Source organism: Cherax quadricarinatus, chromosome 14 (assembly GCF_038502225.1).
Source record: "Cherax quadricarinatus isolate ZL_2023a chromosome 14, ASM3850222v1, whole genome shotgun sequence".
NCBI classification, from domain to species: Eukaryota; Metazoa; Arthropoda; class Malacostraca; order Decapoda; family Parastacidae; genus Cherax; species Cherax quadricarinatus.
The window spans coordinates 42,363,976-42,386,036 of NC_091305.1; the positions used below are offsets into that span (position 1 = coordinate 42,363,976).

At 42.8% G+C, this 22,061-nt stretch overlaps 1 protein-coding gene across 4 annotated transcripts in view; it reads right to left on the reverse strand.

The window, feature by feature from the left end:
* The window catches only part of LOC128694851 (uncharacterized), a 1,130,786-nt gene that overhangs the window by 346,978 nt on the left and 761,747 nt on the right, over positions 1-22,061 (reverse strand). For all 4 annotated transcript variants that reach the window (XM_053785203.2, XM_053785209.2, XM_053785218.2 and 1 more), the window contains exon 4: positions 3,461-3,667. In XM_053785203.2, coding sequence (XP_053641178.1) covers positions 3,461-3,667 — 207 coding nt within the window. The remainder of the gene's footprint in view (positions 1-3,460; positions 3,668-22,061) is intronic.

Consider the following 22,061-nt stretch of genomic DNA (forward strand, 5'->3'; position numbering starts at 1 on the left):
TACTAAAAGCAAAAGACTATCTGAGAGCCACTCGTCACTAGAGAGTGACTACTTTACTAAAAGCAAAACACTATGTGAGAGTCACTCGTCACTAGAGAGTGACTACTTTACTAAAAGCAAAAGACTATCTGAGAGCCACTCGTCACTAGAGAGTGACTACTTTACTAAATGCAAAAGACTGTCTGAGAGCCACTCATCACTAGAGAGTGACTACTAAAAGCAAAAGACTATCTGAGAGCCACTCGTCACTAGAGAGTGATTACTAAAAACAAAAGACTATCTTAGAGTCACTCGTCACTAGACAGTGACTACTTTACTAAAAGCAAAAGACTATCTGAGAGCCACTCGTCACTAGCGAGTGACCACTGTAAACAAAAGACAATCTGAGAGTCACTCGTCACTAGAGAGTGACTACTGAAAACAAAAGACTATCTGAGAGCAACTCGTCACTAGAGAGTGACTACTGAAAACAAAGAAAAATCTGAGAGTCACTCGTCACTAGGGAGTGACTACTGAAAACAAAAGACTATCTGAGAACCACTCGTCACTAGAGAGTGACTACTGAAAACAAAAGACTATCTTAGAACCACTCATCACTAGAGAGTGACTACTGAAAACAAAAGACTATCTGAGAGCCACTCGTCAATAAAGAGTGACTCCTAAAAACAAAGGACTATCTGAGAACCACTCGTCACTAGAGAGTGACTACTAAAAACAAAAGAGTATCTGAGAGCCACTCGTCAAAAGAGAGTGCCTACTAAAAACAAAAGACTATCTGAGAACCACTCGTCACTAGAGAGTGACTACTAAAAACAAAAGAGTATCTGAGAACCACTCGTCACTAGAGAGTGACTACTAAAAACACAAGACTATCTGAGAGTCACTCGTCACTAGAGAGTGACTACTTTACTAAAAGCAAAAGACTATCTGAGAGTCACTCGTCACTAGAGAGTGACTACTTTACTAAAAGCAAAAGACTATCTGAGAGTCACTCGTCACTAGAGAGTGACTACTTTACTGAAAGCAAAAGACTGTCTGAGAGCCACTCATCACTAGATAGTGACTACTAAAAGCAAAAGACTATCTGAGAGCCACTCGTCACTAGACAGTGACTACTTTACTAAAAGCAAAAGACTATCTGAGAGCCACTCGTCACTAGAGAATGACTACAGAAAACAAAGGACTATCTGAGAACCACTCGTCACTAGAGAGTGACTACTGAAAACAAAAGACTGTCTGAGAGCCACTCGTCACTAGAGAGTGACCACTGAAAACAAAAGACTATCTTAGAACCACTCGTCACTATAGAGTGACTACTGAAAACAAAAGACTATCTGAGAGCCACTCGTCACCAGAGAGTGACTACTAAAAACAAAAGACTATCTGAGAGCCACTCGTCACTAGAGAGTGACTACTAAAAACAAAAGAGTATCTGAGAACCACTCGTCACTAGAGAGTGACTATTGAAAACAAAAGACTATCTGAGAGCCACTCGTCAAAAGAGAGTGCCTACTAAAAACAAAAGACTATCTGAGAACCACTCGTCACTAGAGAGTGACTACTAAAAACAAAGGAGTATCTGAGAACCACTCGTCACTAGAGAGTGACTACTAAAAACACAAGACTCTCTGAGAGTCACTCGTCACTAGACAGTGACTACTTTACTAAAAGCAAAAGACTATCTGAGAGCCACTCGTCACTAGAGAGTGACTACTGAAAACAAAGGACTATCTTAGAACCACTCGTCACTATAGAGTGACTACTGAAAACAAAAGACTATCTGAGAGCCACTCGTCACCAGAGAGTGACTACTAAAAACAAAATACTATCTGAGAGCCACTCGTCACTAGAGAGTGACTACTAAAAACAAAAGACTATCTGAGAGCCACTCGTCACTAGAGAGTGACTACTTCAAACAAAAGACTATCTGAGAACCACTCGTCACTAGAGAGTGGCTACTTATAACAAAGAACTAGGTAAAAAAGATCTCAAAATAACTTCAAAACAGTCTGACCATTAAACCTTTCTCACCTCTCTCATCCTGTCTACCCACAACTCAGTTCTATTCCCACCCGGTTCTATTCCCCTCCCGGTTCTTGCCATCCCTGTGACATACCAGCAACGCAAAAACCTCTCTGAACATTTTCCAAAAATGATCATTATGGTCGCATTTTCTGGCCATAACAATGGTCAGAAGTCTTCTGTTTATTTTGTCCATGTGGGTTATTTGTGCCGAGAAATATATTTATATAAGATATGCTGGTATATTCATACAAGCTGTGTTGGTATATTCATGTAAGATGAGTCGGTATAGTCATATAAGCTGAGTTGGAATATTCATGTAAGCTTGTTGGTATATTCATGCAAACTATATTCGTGTATTCTCTGTTGATATATTCATATGATCTGTATTGGTATATTCATGTAAACTGTGTTAGTATATTTATGTAAGCTGTGATGGAACATTGATGTAAGCTCTGTTAGTATATTCTTATAAGCTGTGTTAATATATTGTTGAAAACTATGCTGACATGTTCATGTAAGTTGTATTGTTATATTCATGTAAATTGTATTGGTATATTCACGATAGCTGTGTTGGTATGTTCACGTGGAACCTGTGTTGCTATACTCATGGAACCTGGGTTGCTATGCTCGTGGAACCTGTGTTGCTATATTCGTGGAACCTGTGTTGCTATACACGTGGAACCTGTGTTGCTATATTCGTGGAACCTGTGTTGCTATACTCGTGGAACCTGTGTTGCTATATTCGTGGAACCTGTGTTGCTATACACGTGGAACCTGTGTTGCTATATTCGTGGAACCTGTGTTGCTATACACGTGGAACTTGTGTTGCTATACTCGTGGCACCTGTTTTGCTATACTCGTGGAACCTGTGTTGCTATACACGTGGAACCTGTGTTGTTATACACTTGGAACCTGTGTTGCTATATTCATGAAAGCTGTACTGATATATACAGGAGGCTGTGTTAAAATACTCAAGACACCAGCGTTGGTATATTCATGTAAGCAGCGTTGGTATATTCAGGAGACCAGTGTTCGTATTTTTAAGGAAGCTGTGCTGGATATTCGTGAAGACTGAGTTTAAATATCAAAAACAGTATTTGTATAATCATGAAACAGTAAAAGTGGTATAAAAATACCGACAAAGCTGATGATCAGGACACATGCGCAACAGCTGAGAATCTTTATTATTGAACCGTTTCGCCTACACAGGAGGTTTCTTCAGTCAAATACAGACAGGAGGTGTAGAAGCTAAGTAAAGTTGATGCAATCAGTCCATCAACTTCGCTACTACATCTGCCGTCTCTGTATTTGACTGGAGAAGCCTCCTGTGGTGGTATAATTTCCTCAGAGAATAATACCAAAAATAATATCCAGTCTAAGGAGAACGAAATCTTCAGTACTACCGTGATTGGAACACTTGTTTGGTTGACCATACCTCGTCCATGTATCTGGGTGCGGGCGTGGCGGCCGTGGTAGTGGGTAGAGGCGTGGTGGTGGGTGAGGGCGTGGAGTACGGAGGTGGGGTGTAATCGGGCGGGGTCTTGAGCACTACCTCCAACCTGTCACCGCCCTGCAGGAAGACCCGCCTGTGTACGGTGGTGGTAACACTACAGCGCAGAGGAGGTGTGCACGAACTGAACACCTGTACAAGGGAGAGAAAAGTGAGTGGGATGCGTACATGAATTGAATGCCTGTTCAACAGAGAGAGAGAGAGAGAGAAAGGGAGAGAAAGGTGAGAGAGATGCTGTGTACACTAACTTAACACCTGTACAAGGGAAAGAAAGAAAGAGATGATGTTAACAGAAGATGAGTGCCTAAACAGGTAAGTATGTAATGCTGTTCACAGTTAAATGAACAATTGCAACATCTCATGTTGTGCAAAGTTTCACATATTTATTTAAATAAAACTAGAAAGTGAAATAGAAAAAGTGATGCTTTCACAATGTTCACAACGCTTTCACAATGTTCACAACGCTTTCACAATGTTCACAACGCTTTCACAATGTTCACAACGCTTTCACAATGTTCACAACGCTTTCACAATGTTCACAACGCTTTCACAATGTTCACAACGCTTTCACAATGTTCACAACGCTTTCACAATGTTCACAACGCTTTCACAATGTTCACAACGCTTTCACAATGTTCACAACGCTTTCACAATGTTCACAACGCTTTCACAATGTTCACAACGCTTTCACAATGTTCACAACGCTTTCACAATGTTCACAACGCTTTCACAATGTTCACAACGCTTTCATAATGTTCACAACGCTTTCACAATGTTCACAACGCTTTCACAATGTTCACAATGCTTTCACAATGTTTACAACGCTTTCACAATGTTCACAACGCTTTCACAATGTTCACAACGCTTTCACAATGTTCACAATGCTTTCATAATGTTCACAACGCTTTCACAATGTGCACAACGCTTTCATAATGTTCACAACGCTTTCATAATGTTCACAACGCTTTCACAATGTGCACAACGCTTTCATAATGTTCACAACGCTTTCATAATGTTCACAACGCTTTCATAATGTTCACAACGCTTTCACAATGTGCACAACGCTTTCATAATGTTCACAACGCTTTCATAATGTTCACAACGCTTTCACAATGTTCACAACGCTTTCACAATGTGCACAACGCTTTCATAATGTTCACAACGCTTTCATAATGTTCACAACGCTTTCACAATGTGCACAACGCTTTCATAATGTTCACAACGCTTTCATAATGTTCACAACGCTTTCATAATGTTCACAACGCTTTCATAATGTTCACAATGCTTTCACAATGTGCACAACGCTTTCACAATGTTCACAACGCTTTCATAATGTTCACAATGCTTTCACAATGTGCACAACGCTTTCATAATGTTCACAATGCTTTCACAATGTTCACAACGCTTTCATAATGTTCACAACGCTTTCATAATGTTCACAATGCTTTCATAATTTTCACAACGCTTTCATAATGTTCACAACGCTTTCATAATGTTCACAACGCTTTCACAATGTTCACAACGCTTTTATAATGTTCACAACGCTTTCATAATGTTCACAATGCTTTCACAATGTGCACAACGCTTTCACAATGTTCACAACGCTTTCACAATGTGCACAACGCTTTCACAATGTTCACAACGCTTTCATAATGTTCACAATGCTTTCACAATGTGCACAACGCTTTCACAATGTTCACAACGCTTTCACAATGTTCACAACGCTTTCACAATGTTCACAACGCTTTCACAATGTGCACAACGCTTTCACAATGTTCACAACGCTTTCACAATGTTCACAACGCTTTCACAATGTGCACAACGCTTTCACAATGTTCACAACGCTTTCACAATGTTCACAACGCTTTCACAATGTTCACAACGCTTTCACAATGTTCACAACGCTTTCACAATGTTCACAACGCTTTCACAATGTTCACAACGCTTTCACAATGTTCACAATGCTTTCACAATGTTCACAACGCTTTCACAATGTTCACAATGCTTTCACAATGTTCACAACGCTTTCACAATGTTCACAATGCTTTCACAATGTTCACAACGCTTTCACAATGTTCACAACGCTTTCACAATGTTCACAACGCTTTCACAATGTTCACAATGCTTTCACAATGTTCACAACGCTTTCACAATGTTCACAACGCTTTCACAATGTTCACAACGCTTTCACAATGTTCACAATGCTTTCACAATGTTCACAACGCTTTCACAATGTTCACAATGCTTTCACAATGTTCACAACGCTTTCACAATGTTCACAACGCTTTCACAATGTTCACAACGCTTTCACAATGTTTACAACGATTTCACAATGTTCACAACGCTTTCACAATGTTCACAATGCTTTCACAATGTTCACAACGCTTTCACAATGTTTACAACGATTTTACAATGTTCACAACGCTTTCACAATGTTCACAATGCTTTCACAATGTTCACAACGCTTTCACAATGTTCACAACGCTTTCACAATGTTCACAACGCTTTCACAATATTCACAATGCTTTCACAATGTTCACAACGCTTTCACAATGTTCACAATGCTTTCACAATGTTCACAACGCTTTCACAATGTTCACAATGCTTTCACAATGTTCACAACGCTTTCACAATGTTCACAACGCTTTCACAATGTTCACAACGCTTTCACAATGTTTACAACGATTTCACAATGTTCACAACGCTTTCACAATGTTCACAATGCTTTCACAATGTTCACAACGCTTTCACAATGTGCACAACACTTTCACAATGTTCATAACGCTTTCACAATGTGCAAAACGCTTTCACAATGCTCACAACGCTTTCACAATGTGCACCACAACGCTTTCACAATGTTCACAACGCTTTCACAATGTTCACAACGCTTTCACAATGTGCACAATGCTTTCACAATGTTCACAACGCTTTCAAAATGTGCACAACGCTTTCACACTGTGCACAACGCTTTCACAATGTTCACAATGCTTTCACAATGTTCACAACGCTTTTACAATGTGCACAACGCTTTCACAATGTGCACAACGCTTTCACAATGTTCACAACGCTTTCACAATGTGCACAACGCTTTCACAATGTAAACCACAACGCTTTCACAATGTTCACAACGATTTCACAATGTGCACAACGCTTTTACAATGTTCACAATGCTTTCACAATGTGCACAACGCTTTCACAATGTGCACAATTCTTTCACAATGTGCACAATGCTTTCACAATGTTCACAACGCTTTCACAATGTTCTCAACGCTTTCACAATATATACAACGCTTTCACAATGTGCACAACGCTTTCACAATGTTCACAACGCTTTCACAATGTTCACAATGCTTTCACAATGTTCACAACGCTTTCACAATGTGCACAACGCTTTCACAATGTTCACAACGCTTTCACAATGTGCACAACGCTTTCACAATGTGCACAACGCTTTCACAATGTTCACAACGCTTTCACAATGTTCACAATGCTTTCACAATGTTCACAACGCTCTCACAATGTGCACAACGCTTTCACAATGTGCACAACGCTTTCACAATGTTCACAACGCTTTCACAATGTGAACAACGCTTTCACAATGTTCACAACGCTTTCACAATGTAAACCACAACGCTTTCACAATGTTCACAACGATTTCACAATGTGCACAACGCTTTTACAATGTTCACAATGCTTTCACAATGTGCACAATGCTTTCACAATGTGCACAATGTTTTCACAATGTTCACAACGCTTTCACAATGTTCTCAACTCTTTCACAATGCGCACAACGCTTTCACAATGTTCACAACGCTTTCACAATGTGCACAACGCTTTCACAATGTTCACAACGCTTTCACAATGTGCACAACGCTTTCACAATATGCACAATGCTTTCACAATGTTCTCAACGCTTTCACAATGTACACAATGCTTTCACAATGCTCACAACGCTTTCACAATGTTCTCAACGCTTTCACAATGTGCACAACGCCTTCACAATGTGCACAATGCTTTCACAATGTTCTCAACGCTTTCACAATGTGCGCAAAGCTTTCACAATGTGCACAACGCTTTCACAATGTGCACAACGCTTTCATAATGTGCACAAAGCTTTCACAATGTACACAACGCTTTCACAATGTGCAGAAAGCTTTCACAATGTGCACAACGCTTTGACATTGTGGACAACGCTTTCACAATGTGCACAACGCTTTCACAATGAAAACCACAACGCTTTCACAATGTTCACAACGATTTCACAATGTGCACAACGCTTTCACAATGTGCACAATGCTTTCACAATGTTCACAACGCTTTCACAATGTTCTCAACGCTTTCACAATGTTTACAACGCTTTCACAATGTTCACAACGCTTTCACAATGTGCACAACGCTTTCACAATGTTCACAACGCTTTCACAATGTGCACAACGCTTTCACAATATGCACAATGCTTTCACAATGTTCTCAACGCTTTCACAATGTACACAATGCTTTCACAATGCGCACAACGCTTTCACAATGTTCTCAACGCTTTCACAATGTGCACAACGCTTTCACAATGTGCACAATGCTTTCACAATGTTCTCAACGCTTTCACAATGTGCACAAAGCTTTCACAATGTGCACAACGCTTTCACAATGTGCACAACGCTTTCATAATGTGCACAAAGCTTTCACAATGTACACAACGCTTTCACAATGTGCACAAAGCTTTCACAATGTGCACAACGCTTTCACAATGTGCACAACGCTTTCACAATGTGTACAACAATTTCACAATGCTTTCACAATGTACACAACGCTTTCACAATGTGCACAACGCTTTCACAATGTGCACAACGCTTTCACAATGTGCACAACGCTTTTACAATGTGCACAACGCTTTTACAATGTGCACAACGCTTTCACAATGCTTTCACAATGTACACAACGCTTTCACAATGTGCACAAAGCTTTCACAATGTACACAACGCTTTCACAATGTGCACAACGCTTTCACAATGTACACAACGCTTTCACAATGTACACAACGCTTTCACAATGTACACAACGCTTTCATAATGTGCACAACGCTTTCACAATGTGCACAACGCTTTTACAATGTTCACAATGCTTTCACAATGTTTACAATACTTTATGAATATTGATAACTCTCTCTCTCTCTGTCTCTCTCTTTCCCATAACAAAAATATAAGTTGTTCTCTAAAACAATATTTTTTCTTACGATAAAAGTGCTATAAACATCAGGTGAAGGAGAGTGTTTAGGAGCCATCATGAATAAAAAAAATTAACCCCTGAAATTTATAGAAATAGAGTTTCGAGAAATTTTTATTCTCTAATGGGTAATTGAAAATAACTTTTGGATATATGGTGATGTCTAAATACCAATAATTTACCTTACAATATTAAACCTAAATCTGGATAAGTTGGTGAGCTCTGGTATCTACACGTTTAAGAAAAAAATAGATATAATAATCTCAAAGATATACAGGAAAATGTAAATTGTGAAGAAAGACTTGTAAGAATGAAGGAAATGTGATAACTTCGCATATAATTTTAAATATATGAAAAGGTGGATACAGAGAGGAATGGGAAGAAACTGAGGCCACAACTTTAAACTAAGAAAGAATATTGAATCATATTTCTTCAAGGCTGAATGGAAATCTGAGAAGAAATATTGGGCCTATATAATTGAAAATTTAAGTAAAATTGTAAGATATATTTATAATCGTACACTGAACGTCACTAGCATACACTATTTTTTGTAACTATGCAAACGTCATTACGAGTTAGAATCACCATAATTGTCGACTCAAGTGACGGTTCCTAAAAGATTGACAATGTCTCTTTGAACATGCTAATACTTTGTCCAACTGTTGGACAAAATACTATAAACACCTTGTTCTTTAATATTCTTTTTATTTTCAGTATAAGGTTGATCCTCCATTTACAGGCATTGAACAGTATCCAGGGGAATTTTGTGCCGGAAATCGGTTCCTGACTTGCTGTTCCAACTGACTCTCACACTGATGCTCGATAATATTTAGATCCGGCGACTGTGGGGGCCAATTCGATTATTCTAGCGGTAAGAATTGCTAAATTACCGTCTTGGAAGATAACGCAAAAACGGGACCTATAAACATATTTAAATTGATTATTCAGTTATTCGACAATTCAGCCAGCAAATGTGCATGTTATTTTGTTTAGTTCAGAATATTTTCGAAGTTATGTTTCCTGAAATCTGCTAATTCTTTATTACATTCATGAAGATAAATTAAATAAACGAGGTGGTAGACTAAACAAATAATAATTTATATCGAAATATTGAGGTGGAATTTTGAGACAACCTTGCCATGGTATGGCAAGGTTGTCTCTAATATATTACTACCATACCTTGCCATACCATGGCAAGGCTGTCTCTTTATATTACTACCATACCATGCCAGGGTATGGCAAGGTATGGTAGTAATATATATTAGTACCATACCTTGCCAGGGTATGGCAAGGTATGGTAGTAATATATATTAGTACCATAACTTACTATGGTATGGTAAGTTATGGTAGTAATACAGTGTAAGTGTAACTTACATTTTTGTTTTCATGAAGCAGTGAGTCCAGACATGTCACCATGCAGCCGGAGTCCAGACTAGCTGACAAGTCTGGACTCAGTCGGAGTCCAGACTTGTCAGCTTAGTCAGCTCAGTCAGCTCAGTCAGCCCAGTCACACGTGGCACAGGCAAACATGACCCTGACCAGTACAGGTACTGGACATCACCCAAGCAACGAGAATCACACCAGAATGTACATTTGGGTACAGTTTGACGTGTTCTTACTGTCATTCTATCATTACCACATCATAGTACCCCAGTTTTATGATGTAATTTAAGCAGGCATAAGCAAGAAAACAATTAATTACATTTACAATTACTAAAGATATTTATTAATTACACTCAGCATCCATTACAATTATACCAAGCTTGCTCATGACAATCTCAGAAGAGACGGAAACAAGTCTAATACTGGCAGAAGTTACCCAGCTTCAATCTCTGTTACCTACTTTTATTTTGTAAGATGTGGAGGCCTAAATTTTTTTTTTTTTTTGGGGGGGGGGGGGCTCCAAGAAATATAACTCTATTTTTCCCATAAGTTCTTCATTTCATCTAACGCGGTTTTTACCTAACACGCCATTTTCAGGAACATAACTACCGTGTTAAATGATAGTCTACTGTATTATATTCATGTTATATATTTAATGGCATTGTTTGAGGTGTTAAGCCCAAATGTGATCTTCAGTTCCAGTGTCTGCTGATGGCAAGACAGAAACACTACCTACCTATTCTTGCCTCTTCACTTTATATAGACGTCTGCATCACGTGCTTTGACCTGAGTGCCGATAACAATAACAAAATGATCTTAAGACTGGACTTTAAACCTCTAGTCAGACTTGTACACCTGTATTGAGGAAACATTTCGCCAGCCAGTGGCTTCCGGGGGTCAACGACCCCGCGGCCCTGTCCATGGCCATGAAACCACTTGGGTTATAGCAGTGGGAGTTATGTACACTGGGTGTTATACACTGAGTGTACTGGTAAGTCGAGGATAGCTTAAAGAACTGACAATTTCCCTTTGAGGCAAAAAGTTCGGAAAACCATCTTCGTCTCCCACCACAACAAGAAAGTTCTAACCAGCATCGAAAAATTAACGTGTCTATTAAATTGGAAAAACAACAACAGAAGCAAGCGAGCAGTCTCCAGTCCCAGCCAGAGGACACCCCGCCGGAGGACACCCAGCTAGCGGACATCCAGCCAGAAGACACCCAGCCAGAGGACACCCAACCAGAGGATACCCAGAGGACAACCACCCAGAGGGCACCCAGCCAGCGGACACCCAGCCAGCGGACACTCAGCCAGCGGACACCCAGCCAGAGGACACTCAGAGGACAACCACCCAGAGGACACCCAGCCAGCGGACACCCAGCCAGCGGACACCCAGCCAGCGGACACTCAGCCAGCGGACACCCAGCCAGAGGACACTCAGAGGACAACCACCCAGAGGACACCCAGCCAGCGGACACCCAGCCAGCGGACACCCAGCCAGAGGACACCCAGCCAGAGGACACCCAGCCAGAGGACACCCAGCCAGAGGACACCCAGCAAGAGTACACACAGCCAGAGGACACCCCGCCGGAAGACACCCAGCCACAGGACACCCAGTCAGAGGACAACAAGCCAGTGGACACTCAGCCAGAGAACACCCAGCCGGAAAACACCCAACCACAGGACACCCAGTCAGAGGACAACCAGCCACAGGACACTCAGCCAGAGGACACCCAGCCAGCGGACACCCAGCCAGCGGACACTCAGCCAGAGGACACCCAGCCAGAGGACACCCAGAGGACAACCACCCAGAGGACACCCAGCCAGCTGACACTTAGCCAGAGGACAACCTGCCAGCGGACACCAAGCCAGCGAACACCCAGCCAGAGGACGCCCAGCCGGAAGACACCCAGTCAGAGGACACCCAGTCAGAGGACACCCAGTCAGAGGACACCCAGTCAGAGGACACCCAGCCAGAGAACACCCAGCCGGAGGACACCCAACCGGAGGACACCCAGCCAGAGGACACCCAGCCAGAGGATACCCAGCCAGAGGACACCCAGCCAGAGGACACCCAGCCAGGGGACACCCAGAGGACACACAGCCAGAGGACACCCAGACAGAGGACACCCAGCCAGAGGACACCCAGAGAGAGGACACCCAACCAGAAGACACCCAGACAGGGGACACTCAGCCAGAGGACACCCAGACAGAGGACACCCAGAGGACACTCAGACAGAGGACACCCAGCCAGGGGACACCCAGAGGACACCCAGCCAGAGGACACCCAGCCAGAGGACACCTAGCCAGAGGACACCCAGCCAGAGGACACCCAGCCAGAGGACACCCAGAGAGAGGACACCCAGCCAGAGGACACCCAGAGAGAGGACACCCAGCCAGAGGACAGCCCAGAGGACACCAAGCCAGAGAACCCCCAGACAGAGGACACCCAGACATACGACACTAATCCAGAGGATACCCAGACAGAGGACACCCAGCCAGAGGTCACCCAGCCAGAGGACACCCAGACAGAGGACGCTCAGCCAGAGGACACCCAGCCAGAGGACACCCAGCCAGAGGACATCCAGACAGAGGACACTCAGCCAGAAGGCACCCAGACAGGGGACACCCAGCCAGAAGACACCCTGCCAGAGGACACTCAGCCAGAGGACACCTAGTCAGGGGACACCCAGACAGAGGACACTCAGCCAGAGGACACCCAGCCAGAGAACACCCAGCCAGGGGACACCCAGAGGACACCCAGAGGACACCCAGCCAGAGGACACCCAGCCAGAGGACACCCATCCAGAGGACACCCAGCCAGAGGACACCCAGAGAAAGGACACTCAGCCAGAGGACACCCAGCCATAGGACACCCAGAGAGAGGACACCCAGAGAGAGGACACCCAGCCAGAGGACATTCAGAGAGAGGACACCCAGCCAGAGGACACCCAGAGGACACCAAGCCAGAGGACACCCAGACAGAGCACACCCAGACATAGGACACTAATCCAGAGGACACCCAGACAGAGGACACCCAGCCAGAGGACACCCAGCCAGAGGACACCCAGACAGAGGACACCCAGACAGAGGACACTCAGCCAGAAGACACCCAGACAGAGGACGCCCAACCAGAAGACACCCTGCCAGAGGACACTCAGCCAGAGGACACCCAGTCAGGGGACACCAAGGCAAAGGACACTCAGCCAGAGGACACCCAGACAGAGGACACCCAGCCAGAGGACACCCAGCCAGAGGACACCCAGAAGACACCTAGCCAGAGGACACCCAGCCAGAGTACACCCAGCCAGACGACACCCAGCCAGAGGACACCTAGACAGAGGACACCCAGCCAGAGGACACCCAGACAGAGAACACTCAACCAGAGGACACCCAGACAGAGGACACTCTGCCAGAGGACACCCAGACAGAGGACACCCAGACAGAGGACACCCAGACAGAGGACACCCAGCCAGAGGGCACCCAGCCAGTGGACACCCAGCCAGAGGACACCCAGCCAGGGGACACCCAGCCAGAGGACACCCAGACAGAGGACACCCAGACAGAGGGCACCCAGCCAGAGGACACCCAGCCAGAGAACACCTAGCCAGTTAACACCCAGACGGAGGACACCCAGCCAGAGAACACCCAGCCAGTGGACACCCAGGCGGAGGACACCTAGCCAGAGAACACCCAGACAGAGGACACCCATCCAGAGGACACCCAGCCAGTGGACAAAGCAAGAGGACACTTAGCCAGAGGACACCCAGACAGAGGATACCCAGCTAGAGGACACCCAGAGGACACCCAGCAACTGGACACCCAGCCAAAAGACACCCAGCCAGAGGACTCCCAGCCAGAGGACACCCAGAAGACACCTAGCCAGAGGACACCCAGCCAGAGTACACCCAGCAAGACGACACCCAGCCAGAGGACACCTAGACAGAGGACACCCAGCCAGAGGACACACAGACAGAGAACACTCAACCAGAGGACACCCAGACAGAGGACACTCTGCCAGAGGACACCCAGACAGAGGACACCCAGACAGAGGATACCCAGCCAGAGGGCACCCAGCCAGTGGATACCCAGCCAGAGGACACCCAGCCAGGGGACACCCAGCCAGAGGACACCCAGACAGAGGACACCCAGACAGAGGGCACCCAGCCAGAGGACACCCAGCCAGAGAACATCTAGCCAGTTAACACCCAGACGGAGGACACCCAGCCAGAGAACACCCAGCCAGTGGACACCAAGACGGAGGACACCTAGCCAGAGGACACCCAGACAGAGGACACCCAGCTAGAGGACACCCAGAGGACACCCCAGCAAGTGGACACCCAGCCAAAGAACACCCAGCCTGAGGACATCCAGCCAGAGGACACTCAGACAGAGGACACCAAGCCAGAGGACACCCAGCCAGAGGACACGCAGAGGTCACCCAGCCAGAGGACACCCAGACAGAGGACACCCAGACAGAGGGCACCCAGCCAGAGGACACCCAGCCAGAGAACACCTAGCCAGTTAACACCCAGACGGAGGACACCCAGCCAGAGAACACCCAGCCAGTGGACACCCAGGCGGAGGACACCTAGCCAGAGAACACCCAGACAGAGGACACCCATCCAGAGGACACCCAGCCAGTGGACAAAGCAAGAGGACACTTAGCCAGAGGACACCCAGACAGAGGATACCCAGCTAGAGGACACCCAGAGGACACCCATCAACTGGACACCCAGCCAAAAGACACCCAGCCAGAGGACACCCAGCCAGAGGACACCCAGAAGACACCTAGCCAGAGGACACCCAGCCAGAGTACACCCAGCAAGACGACACCCAGCCAGAGGACACCTAGACAGAGGACACCCAGCCAGAGGACACACAGACAGAGAACACTCAACCAGAGGACACCCAGACAGAGGACACTCTGCCAGAGGACACCCAGACAGAGGACACCCAGACAGAGGATACCCAGCCAGAGGGCACCCAGCCAGTGGATACCCAGCCAGAGGACACCCAGCCAGGGGACACCCAGACAGAGGACACCCAGACAGAGGGCACCCAGCCAGAGGACACCCAGCCAGAGAACATCTAGCCAGTTAACACCCAGACGGAGGACACCCAGCCAGAGAACACCCAGCCAGTGGACACCAAGACGGAGGACACCTAGCCAGAGGACACCCAGACAGAGGACACCCAGCTAGAGGACACCCAGAGGACACCCCAGCAAGTGGACACCCAGCCAAAGAACACCCAGCCTGAGGACATCCAGCCAGAGGACACTCAGACAGAGGACACCAAGCCAGAGGACACCCAGCCAGAGGACACGCAGAGGTCACCCAGCCAGAGGACACCCAGACAGAGGACACCCAGACAGAGGATACTCAACCAGAGGACACCCAGACAGAGGACACTCAGCCTGAGGACAACCAGACAGAGGACACTCAGACAGAGGACACCCAGACAGAGGACACCCAGCCAGAGGACACCCAGCCAGGGGACACCCAGAGGACACCCAGAGGACACCCAGCCAGTGGACACAGCCAGAGGACACCCAGCCAGAGGACACCCAGACAGAGGACACCCAGCTAGAGGACACCCAGAGGACACCCAGCAAGTGGACACCCAGCCAAAGGACACCCAGCCAGAGGACATCCAGCCAGAGGACACCCAGCCAGAGGACACCCAGAGGTCATCCAGCCAAAGGACACCCAGACAGAGGATGCTCAACCAGAGGACACCCAGACAGAGGACACTCAGCCAGAGGACAACCAGACAGAGGACACTCAGACAGAGGACACCCAGACAGAGGACACCCAGCCAGCGCACACCCAGCCAGTAGACACCCAGCCAGAGGACACCCAGCCAGGGGACACCCAGAGGACACCCAGAGGACACCCAGCCAGAGGACACCCAGCCATGGGACACCCAGACAGAGGACACCCAGACAGAGGACACACAGAGGACACCCAGACAGAGGACACCCAGACAGAGGACACCCAGAGGACACCCAGAGGACACCCAGCCAGTGGACACCCAGCCAGTGGACACCCAGCCAGGGGACGCCCAGCCTGCACAGCTGTCACTATGTACAGACAATAATGCTTCAGTTGTCATTTACGGGGTTTAATGCCTAATTTGATTACAAAATTTATATTGCAGCTTTCACTACGCAAAACAATGTTGCATCCGTCACTATGTGAAGACAATGTTGCATTCGTTACTATGTGAAGACAATGTTGCATCCGTCACTATGTGAAGACAATGTTGCATCCGTTACTATGTGAAGACAATGTTGCATCCGTCACTATGTGAAGACAATGTTGCATCCGTTACTATGTGAAGACAATGTTGCATCCGTTACTATGTGAAGACAATGTTGCATCCGTTACTATGTGAAGACAATGTTGCATCCGTCACTATGTGAAGACAATGTTGCATTCGTTACTATGTGAAGACAATGTTGCATCCGTCACTATGTGAAGACAATGTTGCATCCGTTACTATGTGAAGACAATGTTGCATCCGTTACTATGTGAAGACAATGTTGCATCCGTTACTATGTGAAGACAATGTTGCATCCGTTACTATGTGAAGACAATGTTGCATCCGTCACTATGTGAAGACAATGTTGCATCCGTTACTATGTGAAGACAATGTTGCATCCGTCACTATGTGAAGACAATGTTGCATCCGTTACTATGTGAAGACAATGTTGCATCCGTCACTATGTGAAGACAATGTTGCATCCGTCACTATGTGAAGACAATGTTGCATCCGTCACTATGTGAAGACAATGTTGCATCCGTTACTATGTGAAGACAATGTTGCATCCGTTACTATGTGAAGACAATGTTGCATCCGTTACTATGTGAAGACAATACCGCAGCTGTTATCCTGAGAAGAAATACTATAACTGTCATCATGGGAAGACAATATTACAGCTGTCATCATGGGAAGACAATATTACAGCTGTCATCATGGGAAGACAATATTACAGCTGTCATCATGGGAAGACAATATTACAGCTGTCATCATGGGGAGACAATATTACAGCTGTCATCATGGGGAGACAATATTACAGCTGTCATCATGGGAAGACAATATTACAGCTGTCATCATGGGGAGACAACATTACAGCTGTCATCATGGGAAAACAATATTACAGCTGTCATCATGGGAAAACAATATTACAGCTGTCATCATGGGAAGACAATATTGCAGCTGTCATCATGGGAAGACAATATTACAGCTGTCATCATGGAATGTTAATACTGCAGCTGTCAGTCACAATTACAACGTTAGAACAATGTGTCAAAGCTCACTTAGAGCAAGCTATCAGGCTGATATCTGGAGACTGAGCGAGAACCACCAGTGAACCACAAGAGAAGCACGAGAAAACCGCGAGAGAACCTTGTTTTCTAGTGCATGGTGGGTTCTGCTGCCGCTTAGGTCGTTCTTCCTATAGAATTTTTTTTTTCTGGGTATGAACCCGGAGAAGTTATGTTGTGAACCTGGAGAAGTTATGTTGTGAACCTGGAGAAGTTACGTTATGAACCTGGAGAAGTTATGTTATGAACCTGGAAAAGTTACGTTATGAACCTGGAGAAGTTATGTTGTGAACCTGGAGAAGTTATGTTATGAACGTGGAGAAGTTATGTTGTGAACCTGGAGAAGTTATGTTATGAACCTGGAGAAGTTATGTTGTGAACCTGGAGAAGTTATGTTATGAACCTGGAGAAGTTATGTTGTGAACCTGGAGAAGTTATGTTGTGAACCTGGAGAAGTTATGTTATGAACCTGGAGAAGGTATGTTATGAACCTGGAGAAGTTATGTTGTGAACCTGGAGAAGGTATGTTATGAACCTGGAGAAGTTATGTTGTGAACCTGGAGAAGTTATGTTGTGAACCTGGAGAAGTTATGTTATGAACCTGGAGAAGGTATGTTATGAACCTGGAGAAGTTATGTTGTGAACCTGGAGAAGTTATGTTGTGAACCTGGAGAAGTTATGTTGTGAACCTGGAGAAGGTATGTTATGAACCTGGAGAAGTTATGTTGTGAACCTGGAGAAGTTATGTTGTGAACCTGGAGAAGTTATGTTGTGAACCTGGAGAAGTTATGTTGTGAACCTGGAGAAGTTATGTTATGAACATATAGAAGGTATGTTATGAACCTGGAGAAGTTATGTTATGAACCTGGAGAAGTTATGTTGTGAACCTGGAGAAGGCATGTTATGAACCTGGAGAAGTTATGTTATGAACCTGGAGAAGGCATGTTATGAACCTGGAGAAGTTATGTTACGAACCCAGAGAAGTTATGTTATGAACCCGGGGAGGTTATGAACCCGGAAGGGTTCGTAGTCAAAGATAGCCAAGATAAGCCAAGATTTCCAATTTGTTTAACTAACTTTCTATGTGATCATGAGGTCTTCCCTGAGGAAACGAACCATAACAGTCAGCAAACATCCTACCAGTCAGTTACGACTGGTATCTGACTGCATAAAGATTGCAATCTCAACGACACAGCCGTCTGCAAGTTGTCAACATGATTTGATATAATTAATCCTAGATGTTGAGGAGTCGCGGTTCCCGGACACAAAAGCTTCGAGTGACAGGAATAGTTACAACTAGAGGCCTGGTCACAGACCGGGCTGAGGGGGCGTTGACCCCCGGAACTCTCTCCAGGTATACTCCAGGTATTATTTCTGTCGGTTTTGACCTAACTATTGCCTCAGGTTAAGACACATTCAAGGGTAATTTCTGGTAGTCTGTGTATTTTGACCTCCAGTTGACGTCCTCTTCCGTAGTATTTTTAAGCCACAAAGAAAGTAAATCCCATTTGGGTCCATAATTTTCCTCTTTCTATTATTTCTGTAATTAACTGAATTACGTCAGGGATTTTTTAATCGTATTTCCAGCATTTAAAAAACGTATTGCACAAGCTCACACAAAACATGCATCGAAATAGATAAATTTCATTAATAAACAATATACAATTAACTACACACGCACTAGATCAACCAATTCTGACCTGGTGGCCATTTTTGAGATATACGAAAACTGGCGGTAAAGATATGGTTGAGCTGGGGACGTGGAATGTCCATCATGGGATTCCACGGAGCTCAGATAAATCTGGTCCGGCTTCTCAACTATATAAATACTACTATATATATATATATATATATATATATATATATATATATATATATATATATATATATATATATATATATATATATATATATGTATGCAATAAGATCACAGTGAACAGGTGATTTCAGAATATACAAAACAACCACTTGTGAAAGAATAGAGAAATTCCAAGAGCTTTCGTGACTACTCACATTAACAAGGAACAATAAAAGTGATGCATCAAAGGAAGGCATATAAAGGGTCTAGACCACACCTCACCATCACATCCCACAACAAAACAACACCTGATGCGCGACTCATCAGAAAGAGAACACTGCAGCAGACCCACTGGCCAAACTAGACAGGTCCTTCACACAACCCACGAACAAACTATTCTATTTGTCCAATGCATTATTAAATTCTTCCCAAATTTTATTAATTGTAAATGGCTCTAATTTATATAAACCAAAGGAAATATTCACATTATTTTCAAAACTGTCTTTTATGAAACAAGACTCATTTATATTCCTGTCGACCATGGACTTGCTTAATACAACTTTCTCAACTTTTTTTTTTTGAATCCCCTCAAGGAAGGTTCCTTGATGTTGGTGAGGGGCTCTTGATTTAGGGAATTGGATCTGTGCTCCAGTTCCCCGAATTAAGCCTGAATGCCTTCCACATCCCCCCCCCCAGGCGCTGTATAATCCTCCGGGTTTAGCGCTTCCCCCTTGATTATAATAATAATAATAATCAACTTTTTGAAAATCAATTGGATGGTTAAAATCTCTCATATGAATAAATAGAGCATTGGAATCTTGTCCAGTTCTAATGCTATATTTATGTTGTTTTAATCTTAGAGACTTTTACTAGTTTGACAGTAATAAACTTTATCGCAAATTTTACAAGGAATCTTATAGACACATCCGTCAGCATTTTGGGGGGAATTCTTTATCAAAAGTTTTTTTACTGTATCAAGATTTTTAAATACAACTTTGATATTAAAAGTCTTAAGAAGAGAAGGCATATCAACCAAGTTTTCATGGTAAGGGAGAACCAACATATTTTTAGTTGAATAAGGCTGGTTGTCCCTTTTTGGATTGTAAAAACTATTTCTAGCAATTTTTACGTTTCATGGGTATTTCAGATCATTACCTATTTCATAAATTTTGGATATTTCCTCATCTATGAACTCTGGACTACAAATACGCAAAGTTCTCAAAAACATTGATGAGAAAACAGTTTAACTCTATCTTGATGTGAAGAATAATAGTGTACATAGGAACAGTTATTTGTAGGTTTTCTGTAAATTTTAAACTTAAAGTCATCATTACCCTTAATAATTAAAACATCTAGAAAAGGCAATGAGTTATTTTCCTCAAACTCTTTCACAGTTGTTGTTTTGCATATATATATATATATATATATATATATATATATATATATATATATATATATATATATATATATATACATATATATATATATATATATATATATATATATATATATATATATATATATATATATATATATATATATATATATATATATGTCGTGCCGAAAAGGCAGAACTTGCGATCTTGGCTTAAATAGCAACGCTCATCTTGCCATATAGGACAAGTGAAAACTTGTGTATGCAATAATTTCGCCAAAATCATTCTGAACCTAACGAAAAAAATATATTTCACTGTGTTTATTTAGTATTACATTACTGTAAACAAATCTAAAATACATTTAGTTGGGTTAGGCTAAAATAAATTGTTTTTGTTATGGTAAGGTTAGGTAAGTTTTCTAAGATTCTTTCGGAGCAAAATTAATTTTTTTTACATTAACATTAATGAAAAAAATATGTCTTTAAACGTATAAGAGAAAATTTTAGAAAGGTCTTAATTTTAAATGAGTTCTTGCTAATTGACCAGTTTTACATATTCGGCACGACAAAATATATATATATATATATATATATATATATATATACATATATATATACATATATATATATACATATATATATATATATATATATATATATAAATATATATATAAAAATATACATAAATATATAAATATATATATAAATATATATATACATATATATATATATATACATATATATATATATATATATATATATATATATATATATATATATATATATATATATATATATATATATATATATGTAAATATATATATATATATATATATATATATATATATATATATATATATATATATATATATATATATATATATAAATATATACAAATATATATATATATATAAATATATATATAAATATATAAATATATATATATATAAATATAAATATATATATAAATATGCAATAAGATCACAGTAAACAGGTGATTTCAAAATATGCAAAACAACCACTCTGAAAGAATAGAGAAATTCCAAGCGCTTTCGTGACTACTCACATTATCAAGGAACTATGAAAGTAAAGCATCCAAGGAAGCTATATAAGGGGTCCGGCCAGCACCTCACTATCAGATCCCACAACGGTTAAACACGTGACGCGCGGCGACCCAACTTGGATAGGTCCTTTGCACAACTCACCCCCAAGCTATTCTACCCAAGAAAATTTTAAAATTATTATTTGTCCAGTGTATTATTAAATTCTTCCCAAATTCTATTAATTATAAATAGATCTAATTTATATAAACCAAAGGAAATATTCATATTATTGTCAAAACTGCTTTTTATGAAACAAGATTCAATTATATTCCTGTCGACCATGGACTTTCTTGATACTACTTTCTCAACTTTTTGAA